This window comes from Helicoverpa zea, chromosome 14, assembly GCF_022581195.2.
Source record: "Helicoverpa zea isolate HzStark_Cry1AcR chromosome 14, ilHelZeax1.1, whole genome shotgun sequence".
NCBI classification, from domain to species: domain Eukaryota; kingdom Metazoa; phylum Arthropoda; class Insecta; order Lepidoptera; family Noctuidae; genus Helicoverpa; species Helicoverpa zea.
Window position 1 is genome coordinate 5,173,280 of NC_061465.1, and position 20,042 is coordinate 5,193,321.

Here is a 20,042-nt window from a genome sequence, read left to right on the forward strand (position 1 = left end):
GTCGATCTTTTTTACAAAGTTCAAGATTGTCTGGTCAGTTGCATCTAAACAAAGGCTCAAAATATCTTATATTTATTTGAAAATAAGCTCCCAGCGGCCACATTGAACAAATCTCAAGATCCATGGAAGTTTATTTTACGAGTGCAACGTTACGGTTTGTTGAAGGCTCTTGAATAATAATAAACAGAAATATTCTGTCTGTTAAGGACTAAACTTCGAGCCGTTTAAGAAATATCTTGAATATAATATTAACACCGGATTATTTTGAAGAAGAGTATGGAAGGAGAAAACATACTGCGCCGACCCCGAATAAAATTCGGATTATCGCAGGAAAATAATGAGGTATTCCGACTAATGAAACTAGTAGCTATACTAACTAATTAATTCCTAGGATTAAGATACTTTTTCATTATAATAGGTAAAGTTCTGACAATGTTAATGTTACAATTTTTAATAGGTACTTCAGAACTTTCAAGATTGAAGACAGCCTTCAACCGCAGACAGAAGAAATTCAGTGTTTCGGTCCACTCTAAGTATGAACGCCAAGCATATTGATTAGAGTTTGGTGTTCTACCTTACAGTGAACTGAGAACTGAAAATATCACACTTCAGAAGAAAGAAGACCGAAGATTACAACAAGGAACAAAAGATACTTAGTCAGTAAGAGAATTATTATGAATTTCTTGGTAATTATTTTAAGTAATGCTTAGGACGCTGGATGCAGGTCGCCTCCAACAGGTATCTGTGGAGATCTAAGGGGGAGGCCTATGTTCAGCAGTGGACGTCCTATGGGTGAGATGACGATGATGATGATGAATGCTTAGGACTATTGTTAGTAATATTCCAATATATCTATGTTCATGTAACTTTATGATATAAAAATACAAGGGCAGAGATTCTTGCAAAACTGAATATGTAAAAGTGTAAAGACGCGACTTATCGGACCGTGGCCCGAGCGGCCGTGACGGGCGCTTCCGCATTCGCTCTTCAGTGTAAATATTTTATTCACATTTCACAACCGGCCCGGTAATGGCATCAGCACCAGATTTCCCTCCCAAGGATAAGTGCAGAAATAAATAAAAATGTTACGACTCCCATGTTTGTTCAATATTCATATCATATGAATATCTAAGCTTTTCACTTTCACATTTACCAAGCTCCAGTGATTGAAATTTTCACGAAACATTCAGTTAATAAAGTGCTCGTTCAGTGTTGGTGAGTTCCGCTAAATTTTGACAACTGGCGTGAGTTTCAAAGCGTTTAAAGCGACTGAAAGGATTATATTGCTCCTGAAAATTAGGCACTGAAATGGAGGATCTGTTTGATATTTCATTTCACTTTGCAACCATAATATCTCTTGCGTGAAATACTGAAATTATTTTTTTATCTGTGTTACAATGATTTACTGACTATAAAATCAGTACACAACCAAGTTGTATAATGATCAAAACTCAGAGTTACGCTCAAATGGGCACATAACGAAGCGAAATAAATTAATAGTCATTAAAGGGAAGCGCCGATCGTGGCCTTCAAACAACGATAACCAAATTAATTTCAAAGAAAAACTCAATGATATCGTTTTGGGTTGTTTTTGTCAGTTAGAAAAATAGACATTTACTGCTGTAAACAATTTACGCGTACATACGTTTTTTTGGTGGGAAATCGTCATATGACCCCGTCTGGGAGTGTCAGACTCTTACTGACTAAAACCCACCATGTTCCTTCTTAAGCCCTTCATTTACCAGGGCCGCGGTTACTCTTTCAAACAATCCTGCAGCTCATTTGTAGGGCATACTTCATTTTACTTATTACCTTTTTTGTTACCCAGATGAATTCTGCGAAGAGTACCCACATAGCCTGATCCCTACTCCCGGCTACTGGATCGAGTGCTCGCGACAGAAGATAGCCACGGACACCATTTGGGACGAATCCGAGTCGGAACACGACAGTGGACCTGACCGGGATGATAACGGTAAGATTTAAATTTTATAAAGGACCCTTTTTATCAAGCTTAGAAATTGCCTATACAAACCACCAGCGTTTGGGACAAACAAGGTGGTTATGTGGGACTTATACTCTCTAAAAACTCCGCCGTCACGTACAACTTTTATGTCATAAGAGAGACTGCTGATGGACGACTTTTCCGACACCAATACATTTACTATCATCAAAAATTAACTATATCTCCCTTCAACTAAAAATGTACAGTGATAATTTTTAGAAGCTAAATTCATCACTCATTCTGTATGATGAAAACCATTCCATTTTACATTTTCAGCATTTATTAAAGTTTCATACAAAATCTACAAGGAAGTCTTTGAGTACTATTATTGGGTGGTAAATAATAAAGCAGCAGTACCATAAATTTCCAGTCCGTGATGTTCTAAAAACCTCAACAAGAACTTTTAGTCAGAACCAGAGAAAAAAATATATTACACAAAATGTATTTTACCGAAAATCAAAGTGCTCATAATATTTTCAACGAAGTTTCGTCGGTATATTTAATAAGTCTATCAAAAGAGCATTAAAGTACCCACTTTCGAATAAGGGGACTTTGACGTCCATCGCAAATTGGACCTAGCTTTTACTTTGGAATAGAATATTATATTTATTTCGTTTAATTTCGAATTAATATTTTGCGTTTTTAGAGATAAGCCTTTAAGTCTCAAAATTTGTTGACGAATAATTATATATAAACTAAATACCGTTTTCAAACAAGCGACAAGATTTATACATGTTGTCGTTATCTCATTTCAATTGGACATACTAATTGCAAATAAGCATTTTATTTTGTTAAAGAATTTTGTTAATTCTTAACTCTTAAAATCACTGCTAAATTGTAAGAAAATGTTTTGTGTTTCAAACACGTCTTTCAAATATGAAAGTACCTGTGGAAAGTTTTCACCGTACATTCAATAAGCTACTAAAGTAACCCCAGCCTTCACAAAGAGGGCTTGCGACCGTCGGCAAAGTGGACCTTGCAATTACTTTGCCTCACTCCGACACTTTCTGAGACCATATTTTTCTCCAACCCGAGCGGAGTCAGGAAAACTTTCCAAGATATCATTTCTTTGAAGAATAATTAGCTGGTACAAAGCTTACTAAGGAGTTATCGCGATGCCTGTTTAGTATCTTACAATTTTGCATTTTACGAGCTTAGCTTTTATTGCATCTTTATATACAATATGCATTTACACCTCAACCCGTCTACCAGATAAAGACTAACATCTTATTCCTAAATATGAATATAGGGTTCAGCGTTTATTAAATAAGGGGTCGCACTAGCGGTGATTCCTCCCCTGTCATATTAGCTGTGAGAAGAAAATGAAATTTTATACTTTCCTTACCTCCATTTGGTTACGGCGGTTGAACTCAAATTCGAATGAAATTACTAACATCTGATGGCGAATAAAGGAACGCGTAAAATACGCAAGGCACGAAAAGCTTTGAATAGATTGCAAGGGACACATAGTCAACGCAATGTTGTAGGAATTCATTGAAAGCAAATGTATGTACGGCCTTTTCATACCAGTCGACGCATGCCGCAACCATGAACATAATTTTGACGAATAAGTAACTTTTAACTTTCTTTTATTTTCACTGGACTACTGTCGATATTCCTTTTGTAGTATACATTTAATAAAATACCTATTACGTGAGATATAACGTATAGAATACAAGAACTAGAGCAGGTACTGAATATCCAAAAATAGCCAAGATACTTCATATAACTCTAAAACCGTTTACAAAAGCAATACAATTGAAACCTTTATTAAATAATCAAAGGACGAGCAAAAGGCAAAAGGCGGTGCCACGCTGAAACAAAGTTCAATAGAACTAAGCGTAAGAGTTGCGAGATAATTCTTCTGCTGTCACATTGGCGCACAGTCGAGACGAAAATTAAATTTGCCTCCTTTTTCCGGCGCATCGATTCAGTAAAACCTCATACAATATGTAACAACCTTTGCAAACCCCGCCGTGAACATTCACAGTTCAATTTTGAATATAAGCGTGATGTGAAATGTGATTCTGAACTCGGAACGCTTCTTGAAATACTCGTTATGTGACAAAGTTTATTTTGAATTCAGAATGTTCGTTCCTACTTTAAAATTATTTGAATTAATAAACTGGTGTTGGATTTTGATTTGCAAATGCTTTTATAGATCCATTTATGAATTTGAAATAATGTTCCATTCTATAGTTCGGCCATTCAGAGAATGCGTTCCTGACACGTCGCGATTGAACTGACGACGTAACTTTGCAATGGCGTTGCAGTTACGATAAAAATATTTTTGCTGGTTGTTTACCGTTTTAACAATTGAGGAGCATTAAAACAACATTATTATATCAATAATCAATGAATGTAGTTACGTCGTCAGTTCAATCGCGACGTGTCAGGAACGCATTCTCTGAATGGCCGAACTATAATTCTTCTTATATGACGTAGCAAAAAATATACCAGTATTTTTTTATTATAAAAATTGTGATAGTGTTTCTATGTAAGCTGAGAGATACATGCTACCTATAATGATATTTGCTCCGTATATCTGAGATGAAACATGGAGACAATGTACAAACACCTCGAATGAAATAAAAGCATATTTCTGTTGCTGTATCCTTGGATTACTCCTACATATTTTCCTGGTAATACCTATCAGGTTTATTGTACTTCTATATTAGATAGGTATTCTTATACATGATGAGGATGGTTTTGGGTGAATATTGATAGTGTCACATGGGATGATGAATTTGTACACCCAAACGGCCTTCAGTCAACACGTGCCTGTATAAAAATAGAATGTTAATATTACCTTAAAAGTAGAGTTAGATTAGCTATACACGCTAATTGGCTGATTCTAATTAGTACCAAAGATTAGTTATTTTTGGTTGCTAATTACGCAACGAAAAAGAAGAAACTGTATAAATCACGATATCCCTGAAAAATAACAATACTTTTACCAATAACCCAATATCAAAGGAAATGCGAAGATATCAAACTAGCTCAATAACATGCCTTCAGGACAAAATAGTTCCTATTATTCCAATAACCAAGATGGAACAGAAGCATCCAATCACGGCGGAACGATTCACAATATAATAAAACTTACTGTCTTGAGTATCGAATATCATAAAATTCCAGCAATTTCGAAACTTTGCCGCTTCTACCTGGAAAATATAATTCATTTTAAGTATACTTTTTGCCCTTGTTGGTATTACAAACTTAATACCACAACGTTCGTAACGAGGCTTCATAAAAATAACTTTAACGGGGAATTTCAATTTATTGACCGCAAATAATGCGAAATGAGTGTACAAAATATCGGTGTTTGAGAGCTAATTAAACTGTGTACTTTGTAAATATGGCAACTATTCGAATCGTTTCGTTAATTTGCTATGATAAGCAAAATGCAACACTGATTATAATGCTTATGTTTACATTCTGAACTGTTACTGTTTTTAATAGTTATTTTATTTAATCAACATAGCAAAACATTAATGGGTATTTGGGTAATATTTATTCACATAATTATAGTTCATAATAAAAATAAAACAAAACAATATGCACCTAAATAAAAAAGAGAAATCTAATAAACTAACTCTGAACTGTATACGATGTTAAAGATTCAATCTTTCCAGCTCTTATCATGCATTCTATCCATAATGACTGTTAGTTCGTAGGCGAGGGAAAATGGTGTTTCAGTTCGAAACTTGGAAGCGCATTGGTTATGCAAAGCGGATTATTTAGAGTACACGTCTTCGACCAGGGGAGACGGGTGATGTTTTACTGGTTGACTTGTATTAAGGTACCTCAACAGACTCGGCGCTAGATACATCATACTTTAAGGCTGCTATTAGAAGTTTGTTGGTCTATGAATGATAATTAAGTGTTGAGGTTTTGAAAATTTTGGGATAGGTTTTGTAAGGAATGAAGCTAGCTGATATTATTATTTTAAAACGTCGTACTTAATGTATATGTGATTTTATTTAGATGTCATCATCGGACAAAAGGCTTTGATTGATGTTAAAGGGGAAAGAGTGACTAGGTCATACCATTCGCTTTTATGTGAAATGAATTCACAGGAAACTCATTGGTAAAATTGGAGCGGTTCCGCGAATTCCCTTTACAAACATATCAGCAGGTCAACATTCAGATACAGTTGCACACAAGTTGTTTGACTATTTTTCTAGTTAAAATGTTTGCCCGGACACCCGGGCTGTGTAAACGGACGCCCTTGTCCATCGGCGATGTCTCATTCGACACACGTTTTCAATTTATCGTTCCCTTCATTGTCTGGGATGGTGAGAGGATCTGTGGCGCCCGCCGTCGCGTCTCCTCCCTTATCGGTCGCCCTATTCAAAAGTCACGTCATGTGTAAATGTACAGCGATACTGTAATGGCACACTGACCCGGTCATTTTGCACGCAGTGTAGTCTTCATCACAATCAGTACGTGACTGGTCTCGTTTGTTTATATTTAAGGACGTTAGTCGGCAATTCTTACGTTTAAACTATTTATTTGGTCACTATTGCCCAACTGAATTGACTTTTTAACAGTAAAGCAAACAATTCTATAAACATAAACACACGTGTTCCACTTTATCAAAAGCCATTCATTAAAGAAGACACACACAATTCATAAATATTTCTCGAACCATAAATGTAGAAAATATTTTCCTCGCCACTATTAAGATCGCGTGCTCCCCTCACATTTGACGTATAAATGAAATTGATTATGAAGACATGAAGTTAAGTGGGGCTGAAGCAGTGGATAATGGGACGCATTGACCTAGCCGCGATGTCTTCAATCATGGTTACGGCCTCCCAATAATATCTTGAAGGGCTTTCAAGAGCTTGTGTATGTGAAATTTAATTTAGCTCGTATCGACCCCTTTTAATTTATGGCATCAATTATGGTATCAATTAATTTAAATTGTAGCTGGTACCCTGTAATTTTCTTGTTATTATTTTATCTTGCTTGAGAAATGGCTTCGGGAACACGGAACAAGATACTCGCCTCGTTAGTAAGGCAAAGGAATTCTGTTCAATATTTATTTAACTGAGTTGTACGAAACCTGACGGTCAACGTATTAAATCTATACTAATATTATAAAGAGGAAAACTTTGTTTGTTTGTTTGGTTGTAATGAATAGGCTCAAAAACTACTGGACCGTTTTAAAAAATTCTTTCACCATTCGAAAGCTACATTATCCACGAGTAACATAGGCTATATTTTATCCCGGTACGGGCAGTAGTTCCCACGGAACGCGGGTGAAACCGCGGGAAAACGGCTAGTTATAGATATAAAGCGAAGATTTTTATAGAAACCCTTAAAATTGTACTCTGATTTCAACCTATCAGTCCTACCTAACCTATCCTATCAGTTTTATTTTATTGAGATTAGAAACCCGAAAATTACCATAAACATGAAACAATGCGTCTACATACGCGAACAGAAATAGATACTTGATGGATGGATGTTGTTGATGGAAAACCATTCGTTTCCATTACAGTTAGATGTATATACATTCAGTTTGTTGATTCTATCAGCAATCCAAATGCCATTTTTTTTCTTGAAAAATCTCAAGGATCGAAATAAGTTCAAAGTCAAATGTTTTTATTTCAAATAGGACTTTGCAGGCTCTTATGAAACATCACGCTAGTTCCAAAAAATTGGTCTCATGGAGAAGAGCCGGCAAGAAACTCCATGGACACTCTTTAAATAAAAGATCCTTCTTCCTTTTGTTTTTGACTATATTTTAGATCTCATAAACCTGTGAGAGACATATTGTATTATTTGTGTTCTTAACTATTTATAAATAGGCAGGTACACGTCGTTTCACAAAAATATCCGCGAATATTTCTAACCCAATTCCATGTTTATTATTAAAATTCTATTTTCATTAAATATTTACCTTCATAGTAGCGGTCACGGAATCTATATTTAGTAGAGAGAGATTAAATACACACTTCATTATAAATTCTACTTTACTGTAGTGTTTTCTTTATACCTTAGTAGACACAGTTTTAACACGATCGGTTTTCCCGGAACGTAATGGAAAAAGATATAAGAACCTACCAATTAAATATTTTTTTGGCATCTACTTTCTAAGAGACATGGTGAAACTGTTTTATATAATGGCATTTATTTAAGTTATACACATTTTTATCAGATAACAAGAAAAAATAGGAATCAATCAGTCTTCATGATAAGTAACAAGATCAAAGTATCAATGTGCGTATTTGATAGCCATAATATTATACACGTTCTGCCTAACACATAGGCCAAATAGGATTTGTAGATCCAATCAGTCTGTAGGCCTGCCTATCAAGATATCATATTATGTATGAAGCCTAAAATATGTTACACTGATACCATACATAATATCAAAGAACTTAAGTTGAAAAAAACCTCACAATACACAATGAATTGATGACTTTAATTGTACAAAGTTCTCCGTATTATCTCATTGTATTGGCTAAAATCAGTTCTGGAATGAAAAACAAAACCTTATTCTCTGGCTACTAGCTTTTATTTATTCACATGTGGATTGGACCAAACAAACGTAACCCGAACTGGAAGTTAAAATCAATACGGGCTACAAAGCTCACTACCTTTCAATGGCGAATCCATTTCCAAATTAGATAGGTATCGAATACACTAGCATTCGCTGTTTGTTTTAGTTCCCTACCCCCGAGAGATCATCAATCACTGCATAGTTATTTGTTACATACTTTTCTTGGAGTTTAATTAGTTATATTTGGATGTAGAAAGACTCTACTCACTGAAATACTCGTATCCTTTTTATATGAGGATTGTACCTAACAGCATACCTATAAGACTTTTGGCAAACGCAGACGAAATAAATATGTATTCCAAAATAAGGATATTATTATCGCCATAATTTCAAATACATTCATTTATAGCAACATCTCTCCTTACGCAGTAATAAAATTTGTACGAATATAATTTATCATTCGAAGAATTGAATGAAACGTGATCTGATCTTCGCCAATGATATTCTTATAAAATTGTCACATCATCTTCGGAAACGGATCAGCGCGAGGACGAATAACAAGCATGATATGGCGAAAATATATCGCCTATAAAATTGTATGGCGCCCCTGGAAGCTACGTTTATATGTATATCTTACTAGCTTCCGCCAGCGGCTTCGCCCGCGTGGTGTGTTGATGAAAAATTACCTATGTGTTAATCCAGGGTATCACCTATCTACATACCAAATTTCAATCAAATCGGTCCAGCCGTTTTTGCGTGATTGAATAACAAACATACATCCATACATTCTCACAAACTTTCACATTTATAATATAAGTAAGAAGTAAGATATAAGTAAGATGTAGTAAGTGACATATGTATTTCAGATGTTTCTCTATTTGATGCTAGGTTTTATTATATATAATTTTATGACTCCAATCAGACCTTGATAGAAAATATAAATCAGTTTAAAATCAAATTTTGGTGTCTTTGTTTTATATTTGAAACAAAATGAGTATAATATTTCTATGTATATTGCGAACAAACAAAATCATATTCGTGCAATTGCGATGCGACAGTAAAATATCTAGTTCAAAGATTAATGCTGAACAAAAATATGATTCCCCATAATTTATTCTGACGCCCTGTCATTTCACAGACTTCAAAAATGTTGGCGACAAAATTTATTTTGGTGACGCTGAATGAAAACGAAGTTTATATTTTTTCATCAATCTTTAGAGAGTATTAAATCTTTTGTTCTTTTCTATTTCGTTTGAACCCTTCAGTCTGTTGGAGATTTTTCCAATAATTTCTGTATTGTATTGATAACGATATTTTTAATTAGTTTCTCGATTCTCATTTCAGCGTTATCGACATAGTATTCGATGAAGGGTTGGTTCGAAAAGTTTCCCGACTAAAATCTAGGTAGGTGATGGGAGCTAGTTAATGATTTAAATATTTACTTACAATTTGCTTTTGTTGCAATATAAATAGAAACTAAACTAACTTTGCTGCATAAGAATGAGTGTATTTCGAGTTAAGTCAAGTGTAGATAGCAGCTTAAATGAGATGATTTCGTATATGTTTTCAAAGCTACGAATACAGAGGCTTATGCTGAGGATTAGCGTAAGAGCGTGCGCCTTACTGATTGAGAACTGAAAACTGTTATAGAAATGAAGACATCGTTTATGTTAATTTATTACCCTTTTGGTGTTACCATATTTTTACCATTGGAAGAACGTTTACAAGCTCATAATTCTATTTTGAAATAAATTCTCTTAACGGTTGTAAATGGTTCGGCTAATCAAAAAGTTGGTGTGCGATACCTAAGCGAGTAATGGATCAACGGTCTGTTTATTGGTTGCACCAAAAAAAAAACAAATTAAATAGATTTAGAGCGTCATCAAAGTAAACTAGGCAAACGTTATGTTAGGTACTCAGACCAGCACAGAATTTATTAGTATGTACGTGTATTTTTAAAAGCATTTCCCTAGGTATGGTCATCAGAATACAATATCCAAAGCTCCACATAATACAGAGAAACAATAGCATCCTCATACACTAGGTAAAACGAGGAATTGAAACCCAGAGGTATATTCCTATATCAAATCGACAAACCCACAAAATATTGATGTACATAGTACAGTTGATAGACGTTCCCGATAGAGGTGAGGTATGTATGTTCTACTCAGTAGTACAATGTTTGCTATGGATCGGGTTTCATAGCAATTTGTCGGCTGGCGACGCTATACATAGGCCTGGACAAACAAACGGTATTTTCATATAGGTAGTGGGTAAAAAATGGGTCACTGAAAGGAGTGTACACCTACTGGGAAAAGCTTACACCCGTATTGGTTTGGATTGCTCAAATAAATTAAGAGGAAAGGTTCTCGTTCGTTACAAGCATCCGTAGACAGCACACTGCAAACTTTTAGTCTGCAGATAAGTCAATCGGGCTCGTAATTCCGTATGGAGATTAATGATAGTGCGATCATTGCAACGACCAGGCATCAGACCGCCTATTGCATTCGCACCATCAAAATAAACTGTCAAGCTGCCATTAGCCAACTATCGACGGACTTTTCGTCTGCAGTTTGCGGAGGCTGTTACGGTACGAAAATATGTATGGATAGACCCTTGACAGGCAGAAAAGCACCATGTCAAAATCATACATTTTATAGGTACAGCTATACATCACAGGAATAATCCAGAACCCACTAACAAGAAGGCAAGCTTGTTACAGCCACACAATATGAAATAATAATTAATACATTAATTACAAACAAGAGCCGTCTATTATAAATCCTGACCCAATTAGAGCGACTTGTAAATGATACGTCATCAGCCGCAATCAACTCCCATTGAATACTGAGGAGCTAACAAAATATATGCTCCTATTAACATAGTGGAACGGATTTTACATACAAACTACAATAAATGAAGTAAATATTTAATTATGTTGATGTAAAATAAAATACTTGCATGTTAGTCCAAGCAGTTTACTCCTTCAGGCCAAAACAAAATCACTTCCATCTCTCTGTTCTATTTTTAACCGACTTCCCAAAAAGAGGAGGCTTCAATTTTCTTAGATACTTTTGGTTTTACACTCACTAAATACCATTGGTGTTACTACAAAAAAAAGTAAACAGACGTTTTGCACGTGTTTAAAAACATTTTCTTAAACACTTCTCAAGCGTTTGCTTAACTTTATTTAATAACACTATATGAGTTACTATATAGTATTATTAACCCACTATTTTATTAGAACCATATAGATATGCCGTAATATTAAATTCAAACTGTTCGAATATGTGAACTGAGGCAGTTCTGACATGGTAAGCTTGGGCTTTGCGACGGCCGACATGCGAGCCGTGCCGATAACAGTGGTGACACGTGCCTTCCAAACGTAGTCCTCCGGTGAGAATACTAAGCCTTGTATTAAGTGATTATTTGAATAAGATACTGTTTATAACTAAATAGTGTTATATAGTCCGTTTATGTCTCGGGGATTTGTTTTAGCTATTTTATGATTACACTACCATCTGCCAGCGTTTTTCTGTTTTCATCCGCATCATGCGAGATTTACGCACCCAGATAAAAAGAAAAGATTTTTAAAGGAATTTTTCTTGCTAACATTGGCTCGCAGGTATTATGTAAATATTATGACTTGCAAAGTGTGGTTTTTAAACAAAAGCTTTAGAGGTCCACATTCATCAATTTATCTAAGGAAAAATCCATCCATATAACAGCCATTTCTCCTTTACAGCGCCGCTGAAGCTTTATTATGGAAATATTAAATTTAAATGATCTCACTTCATGGATGCAATAACTTCTGAGGCAATATAACCGCAGGACATCTGCCGTTCATTGCTTTATGTGGGCGTCACGTGTCTCTTACTTAATAATCTGATTAACATCATCTATATTGAGCCTGAAAAAATTAAACAAAGAAATTCGTTCAGTTTTGGAAAATATAGGTAGTAACTTATGTAATGGTACCTATTTCTATGTTTTTTGTCGTTCGAAAAGTGCTATTTTGCAGCCAAGCCAATAAATGATTTTTGATTTTGATATATATGTATATTTTACCATCAATATTTTTACCTACTTATATTTTTTTGTGGATAATTTCCTCATTTTCAAAAGCTCTCTAAATATCCCACTGTATGGGCCATCAAAGTCACTTTCAAAACTTTCCACCCATATTGAAAGTTACTGTAAAATCTTAAGTATATTTATACACCTAATAAGCTAAGACATCTTATTGTCTTTGAGCTCGTACACGCCTCATTTCTTTGTCTTATTAATAAAAGGCTAATGGACAAATCGTGTTATCATTGCGTTCGTAAAATAAGACTGTTTGAAACAACGTGTGAGCATACTTAACTTTGTTATGACTTCTATATGTGCCTATATAATGACATGTTTATTAATGAACTTGAACCATTTCATTTTTCACACCCAAACTTGAATATTTTATTGGAATAGTACTTTTTTATGGGAAACCATTGAATTATGAAAGTGAGGGAGTGTCAGACTCTTACTGACTAAAACCCATCATGTTTCTTCTTAAGCCTTTGATGTACTAGGGCCGCGATAACTCTTCCGAAAAATCCCGCCGCCCCGATTGGAAAAGTAGTTTTTTTAATTGCACCAACTTAGTTTTACTTAAAGGCATATTCTCTAAATATAACTCTCTCTCTTCTTACTGCATATCTCTTCAAGTCTACTTAGGAAGTATCACATTTTAAAGGCAAAGTTAAGGGTGAGTCACACCACATCCCAGTTGCGTGACTAAAATGCTTGGAAAGAAATCGCTCGTGACATATCGAAGCGTGACAACAAAACTTTATCGTCATCATTTATCTGTGACAAGCTGGGGTCGGGTACGTCATCGGCCAATATCTGTGGATTTCTATATATAAGTACGTACTACGTATTAGTCATTCAGACTTACAGCTCCCGCACGTTGCTAACTTTTAGTCGGGTGATAGCGTGTTTGGGCTTATAAAGCAGTCGATGAATGGTAGTTACGCACATTGCAACAGTCAGATATTTAGTGAGCGTCGGACCGACTGAAAATTTTGATTGGATTCGAGATGTTCTTTAAAAAATTGCCATAGGGACAACTGTCGGCCTGCTGTTTAGTCTGTAGTGTGCGAGCTAGACGGGCTAAAAGGATTCTCTCTAAGACTTATTTTTTTGGCCTAGATAAAGTGGGTCTCAGTCTGATATTTCTTGTCTTAAACTGTGTATCGTCTTACTAGTAATCCCACATATTTATTGGATAAAGATGGTAAATTCGGATAGATGTCCAATGGCGATTTATTAAATACGGGATGGGATTAAGTATTTCTTTTTTCCAAGACATTTCAATTTTTGCACTCGCATTTAGCTATTTTAGAGTTATGTATATGTAGAAACCAGTTAAAAATCTTTGTCCTTCTCGGTAAAACCAATGTGTAAGTAAATGCATTAACGTCCTATAGAATATGGCAGTTATGTATATGCATCCACTCACATTCCAATCGCTATATTAATGGTTTGTATTTAATCCTAGATGAGTGCCCATCAAATAAGATCAACATTCCAGAAATCAAGGACCTCTACGAAGACATACAAAATCCGATAGCATTTACCACATCTTGGTAACCAAAACTCACTACTTCCCCTGAACGCAGTAAACCAATCACCCAACACTTATTAACAAAGTGCCTATTCTTCTTCACCAACAGATCGCCACAGAAGATCAGGGTCTCTCGACGAGGCAGCCGAAGACAGTAGTGACAATGGAGGCAGCACACCAAAGAAGAAAACAGCCATCGAGGAACAGTGGGAGAGGTCGGGAGGCTTCGAGCTTACCTCGGTGGAACAAGAAACTTATGAGAAGTACTTCTATGGAACTGAGCATTGGAACTACTTCACGAATGATGAAGACTTGGGGCCCGTTATACTGTCGATTAAGCAGGAGACGCTTAATGGCAGGGACCAGTTCAGGTATGTTTCAAAAAGGAGTTTTTTATTCAACTAGCTTCTGCTACGGTTATGTCTGAGGTTTCAACCATGTCCTTCCGAAACTACTTACTCATTCAAACAAAAAGTAGCTTATAGCCAACCTCGATAAATGCGTATGGGACATCTAACACTGATAAAAAAAAATCGGTCTGGTACTTCCTGGAATTAAAGCTTTTAAACAAGCAAACTCTTCAGCTTTATAATATTAAGTTTAGTACAAATGTAACCAGCTAAACATGATTTCTATGTGTTCTGCAAACTTAAATCAAATATCCGTTGATCGAGCATACAGTCTACACAATAAACACTCGGCATAAGCAATGAATATCCGAGCGATGCCGACAAAGATCTAATATTATAAGTTAACAGCGAATCGATAAACTCCAGCATATTTGTAAATATTGAAACTCTCGGAATGTACTGAATCCTATCATATCGCACAGATAATGGAATTTAATTAGATATCATTATATTAAACCAATATTCCTCAGGATGGAGCCGACAAGTGATTAGCAAAATATGAAATTCCTAATGAGGCATCCACGGCCGTCTTTGAGTCTCGGCGTTATGGTGGAGTTTATTACTGATTTATTATTGTTATGACTGACTAATATAATTTATTATTTATAAATATGTAGATTTTAGTCTTATGTAAATATATGTGTAAATAGAGCATCCTAAACATATTTACTAACTGAGTTGACTCTAGTTGAGGATACAACGTTATTATCACCTCTATCAAAGGAATTGCCTTTTATATTCAACTTCTTTAATGAACAACAATACATCTTTCCTTATCTCAATTAAATCTTTCTGATGCACAAGGAGTACTTTTAAGGATCTTTTTATCTATTACGCAAAGCAAATAAACTTTTGCGTACCTATTTTATTCTCAATATAAATGGGAGTGCTATCTGCCTCCGTGGGGTGCATTTTAATTAAAAATGGCAAGGTATTGTAAACGGAATGGGCTTTGTATAGTGTTTGTAGGAGCTATAATTAACTGGCCCGTAACGACGATGACCTCACTTGGGTTTACCTCCAAGACCCTCTCGTAAACCAAGAATTCAATTAGCATAATGTAGAAGCAAAGTGTTAAACTCCCCAAAAGCTACTCAATAATGACGGTGTGAATACACAACACATCAACGAAAATGTTTAAAGTTAGCCGTGTCAGTTGTTCGTGCCACCCTTCCATTTCCTTAATTAAGGTAAAATTCATTAGGCTTTTATTTCTCGTACACGAGAGACAATCCGACCTACAGCCAAGTCGTTCGTACGTCTTAAAAAGCAATAAATGTCACAAACGGCCTTTAATGGCAGCGAGCGCAGTTGCGAAGGTGACTAGGCGATTCAAATGTGGCCTCACCCTTACACGCGGAAAACGTGTTATTACAATTCCACCGAATTTTAATTATACCTTTAGGTATTTCATTAAAACGAAATTCGTATCACAAAGTTCGTTACATTGGCAGCACTTAGAAAATTTTCATAACCAAGCAGATATTTCTGGTACGATGTTTTAAACAAGGTATCTCCGTGTAATCACATTCCTGTCTTCGAAATATGAGAGAGCAGTGCCATCATTTTTAGTAATAAAATAACTCTGGAATTTCAGGCGGTCGTTCTATGATGGTTTTATTAAACCTTAATGATTAAATACTTTCGTTTTAATTAGGTCCTTCTGTTACACTTATATAGCCTGGATGGAAGATGAGAAAATTAATATAGGACCTATATAAAATTGCCTAATATGCCTTTTAGAATTTTGGGAGTAATTTGTAAGACTATAAAAAAAACATATAAATTTCTATCTCTCTCTTTGAAGTAAAATTCCGCGATATGGAATTCATTTTGATCGCGAATACCATGATACATCGCCCTCCTGTAGGCCTGCGTAAACATTGGCATTTTTATTAAGGTCTCCGCAAATGATTACTCCCACCAAATTTGTATAAAACTGTAAGTAGGACGCAATATTCCTGGCTACGAGGAATTCGATATTTTACCTGGCTTTTGATCTGGCTTACCTACTAAAAAAATAGGTCTAAAAAATCGTACTAAAATATTAAGGTACGAAATTGTATTCTGTCGAAATTATTTTGGCAAAAGTAGACCAGGCATAAGAATCGTATCTAGACAAAACGTGTAATTTGCTTTAGCAGAACAGGCTGAAAAATCCTAACAATATACTAAATTGTCCTACAGCCTGTAAAAAAAATCCTCTGGTTATTCTATAAGCGAACTAACGTAACCTTACAATTCTAAATATAGACGTACCCTTCAAGAAACAACATCCAGATTGGCAATATTCTTCAACGAGACTATAGCGTGCCCAAGAATAGTTAACCGTCGCGTGGTCACTGCTTTGAAAAGGCCAAATTCTCTACAAGATCATACTTTCATGTTTACTGTAAGCCTATAAAATTTAACATAGGATTGACCCTGATGCCTGATTTACATGCAATTGGATAGCAAAGGGTTTGTTCAAAGGGTAGGCGTATTTGGACTATTCAAATTGACTACCAGCGAATTTCACACACTCGTGTTTAAATCTACTCTGAACTGTTTAAATTCACTCCATTATAGTACGTACTAAAGTATTTATTTACTGTATAAATAGACCCGTCAATTACGTAGGCTTCTAAGGCCGAAAATCAGACCGATGTCTATGAAAGTTTATACAATGGAATTCCAAGAAATGTAAACTTGTAGACTTTGCAAAAAACTTCGAACATCGAAAATTGATAAATTAAATTTTAGTTCACAAACGGAGACCTCCGTAAATAAAGTAAGAGTATTTTATTACTATTTTCACAAATTTTATCTTAAGTTAGTATGATAGTAAAATATTTTATAATTTATTTTTTACGATACCTAAAGGTATGAAAAAATAGTACCAGAAACAAATATTATAGTATATTATATAGCTTCTGCCAGCGGTTTCACCCGCATCCCGTGGGAACTACTTCCCGTACCGTAGCCTATAGCCTTCCTCGATAAATGGGCTATATAACACTGAAAGAAATTTTCAAATCGGACCAGTAGTTCCTGAGATTAGCGCGTTCAAACAAACAAACAAACAAACAATCAAACTCTTCAGCTTTATAATATTAATATAGATAAGTATATTTATTCATTATGACACATAATATATATTTATTCATTATGCACAGTTTTACAAATAAATATATATACAACATACAACTAACTTATTACCTAATATATACACTTACTATAAATAAAAATATTTAAAAAATTGCTTCAAAAAACTCCTCCTCATCGCTGCCCACCGGGAGTGTACCCAAGAGGCTGGCAGCATTGCCACGTTGGATGGCAATGCTTACTTTTTGGCCAAAATAAAAACCAGCCCTTGGGTCACCTGAAGTGTCAGCAAGTCGCTTAGCGATATCCTTATATAGGAGATGAGCACTTGGACCCCACGGCCCGAGGGTTACAACCCCAAACGGCTCAAAGGCAGAGACGGCTTAAAAAAAAATAAAAAAAAATAAAAAAAATAAAATTTAGATAAGAGCTGTAAATCCAGAAATTCGATTGACAAAAGGCTTTCACACTCATTAATATTTCACGATTCAATCTAGCAACATTTTCGGAATCCACTTCAAACTACACAGGACAGTCTTCACAACACACAAAAAATTCAATAATTATTTTGGCATTACAACAGTCAGTTGTTGACATGACAGGCGCGACTTCACGAGAGATACAAATTACATTAAAAACATTCAGAAATTGTTCCGTCTCAACAATATTTTTGCTCATCGCGTCGTCGTATTAATTTCTAAACGACAGCTGTCATGGCTTCTTAAAATAGGCGCGCAATAATAGCTGCAACGAGCTTATTATAATCGTCTAAATTCTTGTGGTGAGATCACCTAACTAATAAAGTACTAACTTTCAATGCAACTAGTATTTTTAAATAATTTAACAAAGAAATAATAAATACGTCACATCTTTTTTTTGCAAAAATATTTTCATGCTTTATTTTGTGCTCAATCTGAAGGAGACCTCTGTTGGTCCAGTGACTATCTCAAGCATAATAATGTACCTAGTTTACCGCCTACTTAATAATAAAAAATAAATATTATATTCACATAAAATATTGAACAAGCCTTAGCGTAACTTAGAGAAAATATTAATATTAAAAGGCTTGTATTCTCAGTCAGTTAAAGTGAAGTGGCCATCGCCATTTCCATTTACCCAAATTTTCCCCTTACTAATCAACTGGAACTCGTATTTTATTGTCAATCAAGTTGATTTCATTTTGGGGTACCACGGAACGGGCGCGTTGAAACTGAAATATTTCCTACGAATTTTTCGTGCATTTCCATTCTTGTTCACCGGAATTCTTATACATTTCCATCTGCATTGTTACGTACAGTACGGCTGTTTTTTTTACATTAAAAAAAATATTGAGCCACTTTTTAACTGGTTCGTTGTAATCTGTTCCTTTTCGAATATATTAAAAAAACGAAGACTTTGTCGAACTATATTGGGGTCTTTTTCACTCGAGCTGGACTAACATTCTCAACCCAGTTTCCCAGTTACTCCGTAAGTACCTACTCGATATCCTTGGTAAGACGCGTTGTCAGTTTTTTTTACTTTCGACGAATGCCAACTTGACGGGCCATCCGAAACTCATTTTCTTAACTTAACGTTGTAAAAATTGAATCAAGCCAAATGTGTAAAACAAATTGAGCTGGCTACAAACAACAAAACACTACATCATATAAAATCAAGACACGCCGCAAAAATGTCTCCTTTTTACATAGGAATTGCTCGCGCGGAGATTCCTCGGCCGCTTGCCGTAAATTCCGGCATTTTCATTATTCTCTGTCATAGGAAAACTGAAACGGCGAGACACTGGGAGAATTTAATTAAAAACGTTGCCTGTTCAAATTTTTAGACCGATTTAGCTGATCTCAAATATACGTGTTCATCTTCGACACTAAGATTAACTAAGCTTGCGTAATTAGACGTTTTATTTAGCAAATTAAATTATTCGATGCACGGAGTCTCATAGAAAGATTTATATTTTATTATCATAAACAGGTATTCGTCTTCTTGTTATGAATTGTTGTATTTCCAGAACCTTAATTACTAATCATTAATTATTATACGAATTCACCAATATATCGGGTGTATCGTTCATAATCACATTAAATGAAATGCGTTAATATACTGGTTAATATATGTCGATTAACACAAAGATAAAAGAAAAATACGTAAAAATAAAAAAATGTTTTTTTCAAACAAAGTAAATGGAATAAAAATGTGCAAAAATTAGAACACCATATAAAAGTCAGTCATTACAAACAACTGAAATTCTCCATTGAAAACTGACAGCTGTCAACTGATCAAAACATACGATACTCCTAACTTTATCTCTGCTTTACACATGATGTTGTAAATTATAAAAACGAAAAATGACTCCTGTGGTTAAACCACTGAATGGATTAGGTTATTTTTTAGATTATCATAAAGTATATGCGATATGATTTAATGTGATTG

The 20,042-nt window shown here is 35.1% G+C and overlaps 1 protein-coding gene across 1 annotated transcript in view; it reads left to right on the forward strand.

Annotated features, from left to right (window-relative positions):
- Positions 1-20,042, forward strand: part of LOC124636410 — a 77,662-nt gene that overhangs the window by 43,110 nt on the left and 14,510 nt on the right. The window contains exons 5-6 of the mRNA XM_047172493.1: positions 1,829-1,972; positions 14,231-14,492. Of these exons, the coding sequence (XP_047028449.1) occupies positions 1,829-1,972; positions 14,231-14,492 (406 nt within the window). The remainder of the gene's footprint in view (positions 1-1,828; positions 1,973-14,230; positions 14,493-20,042) is intronic.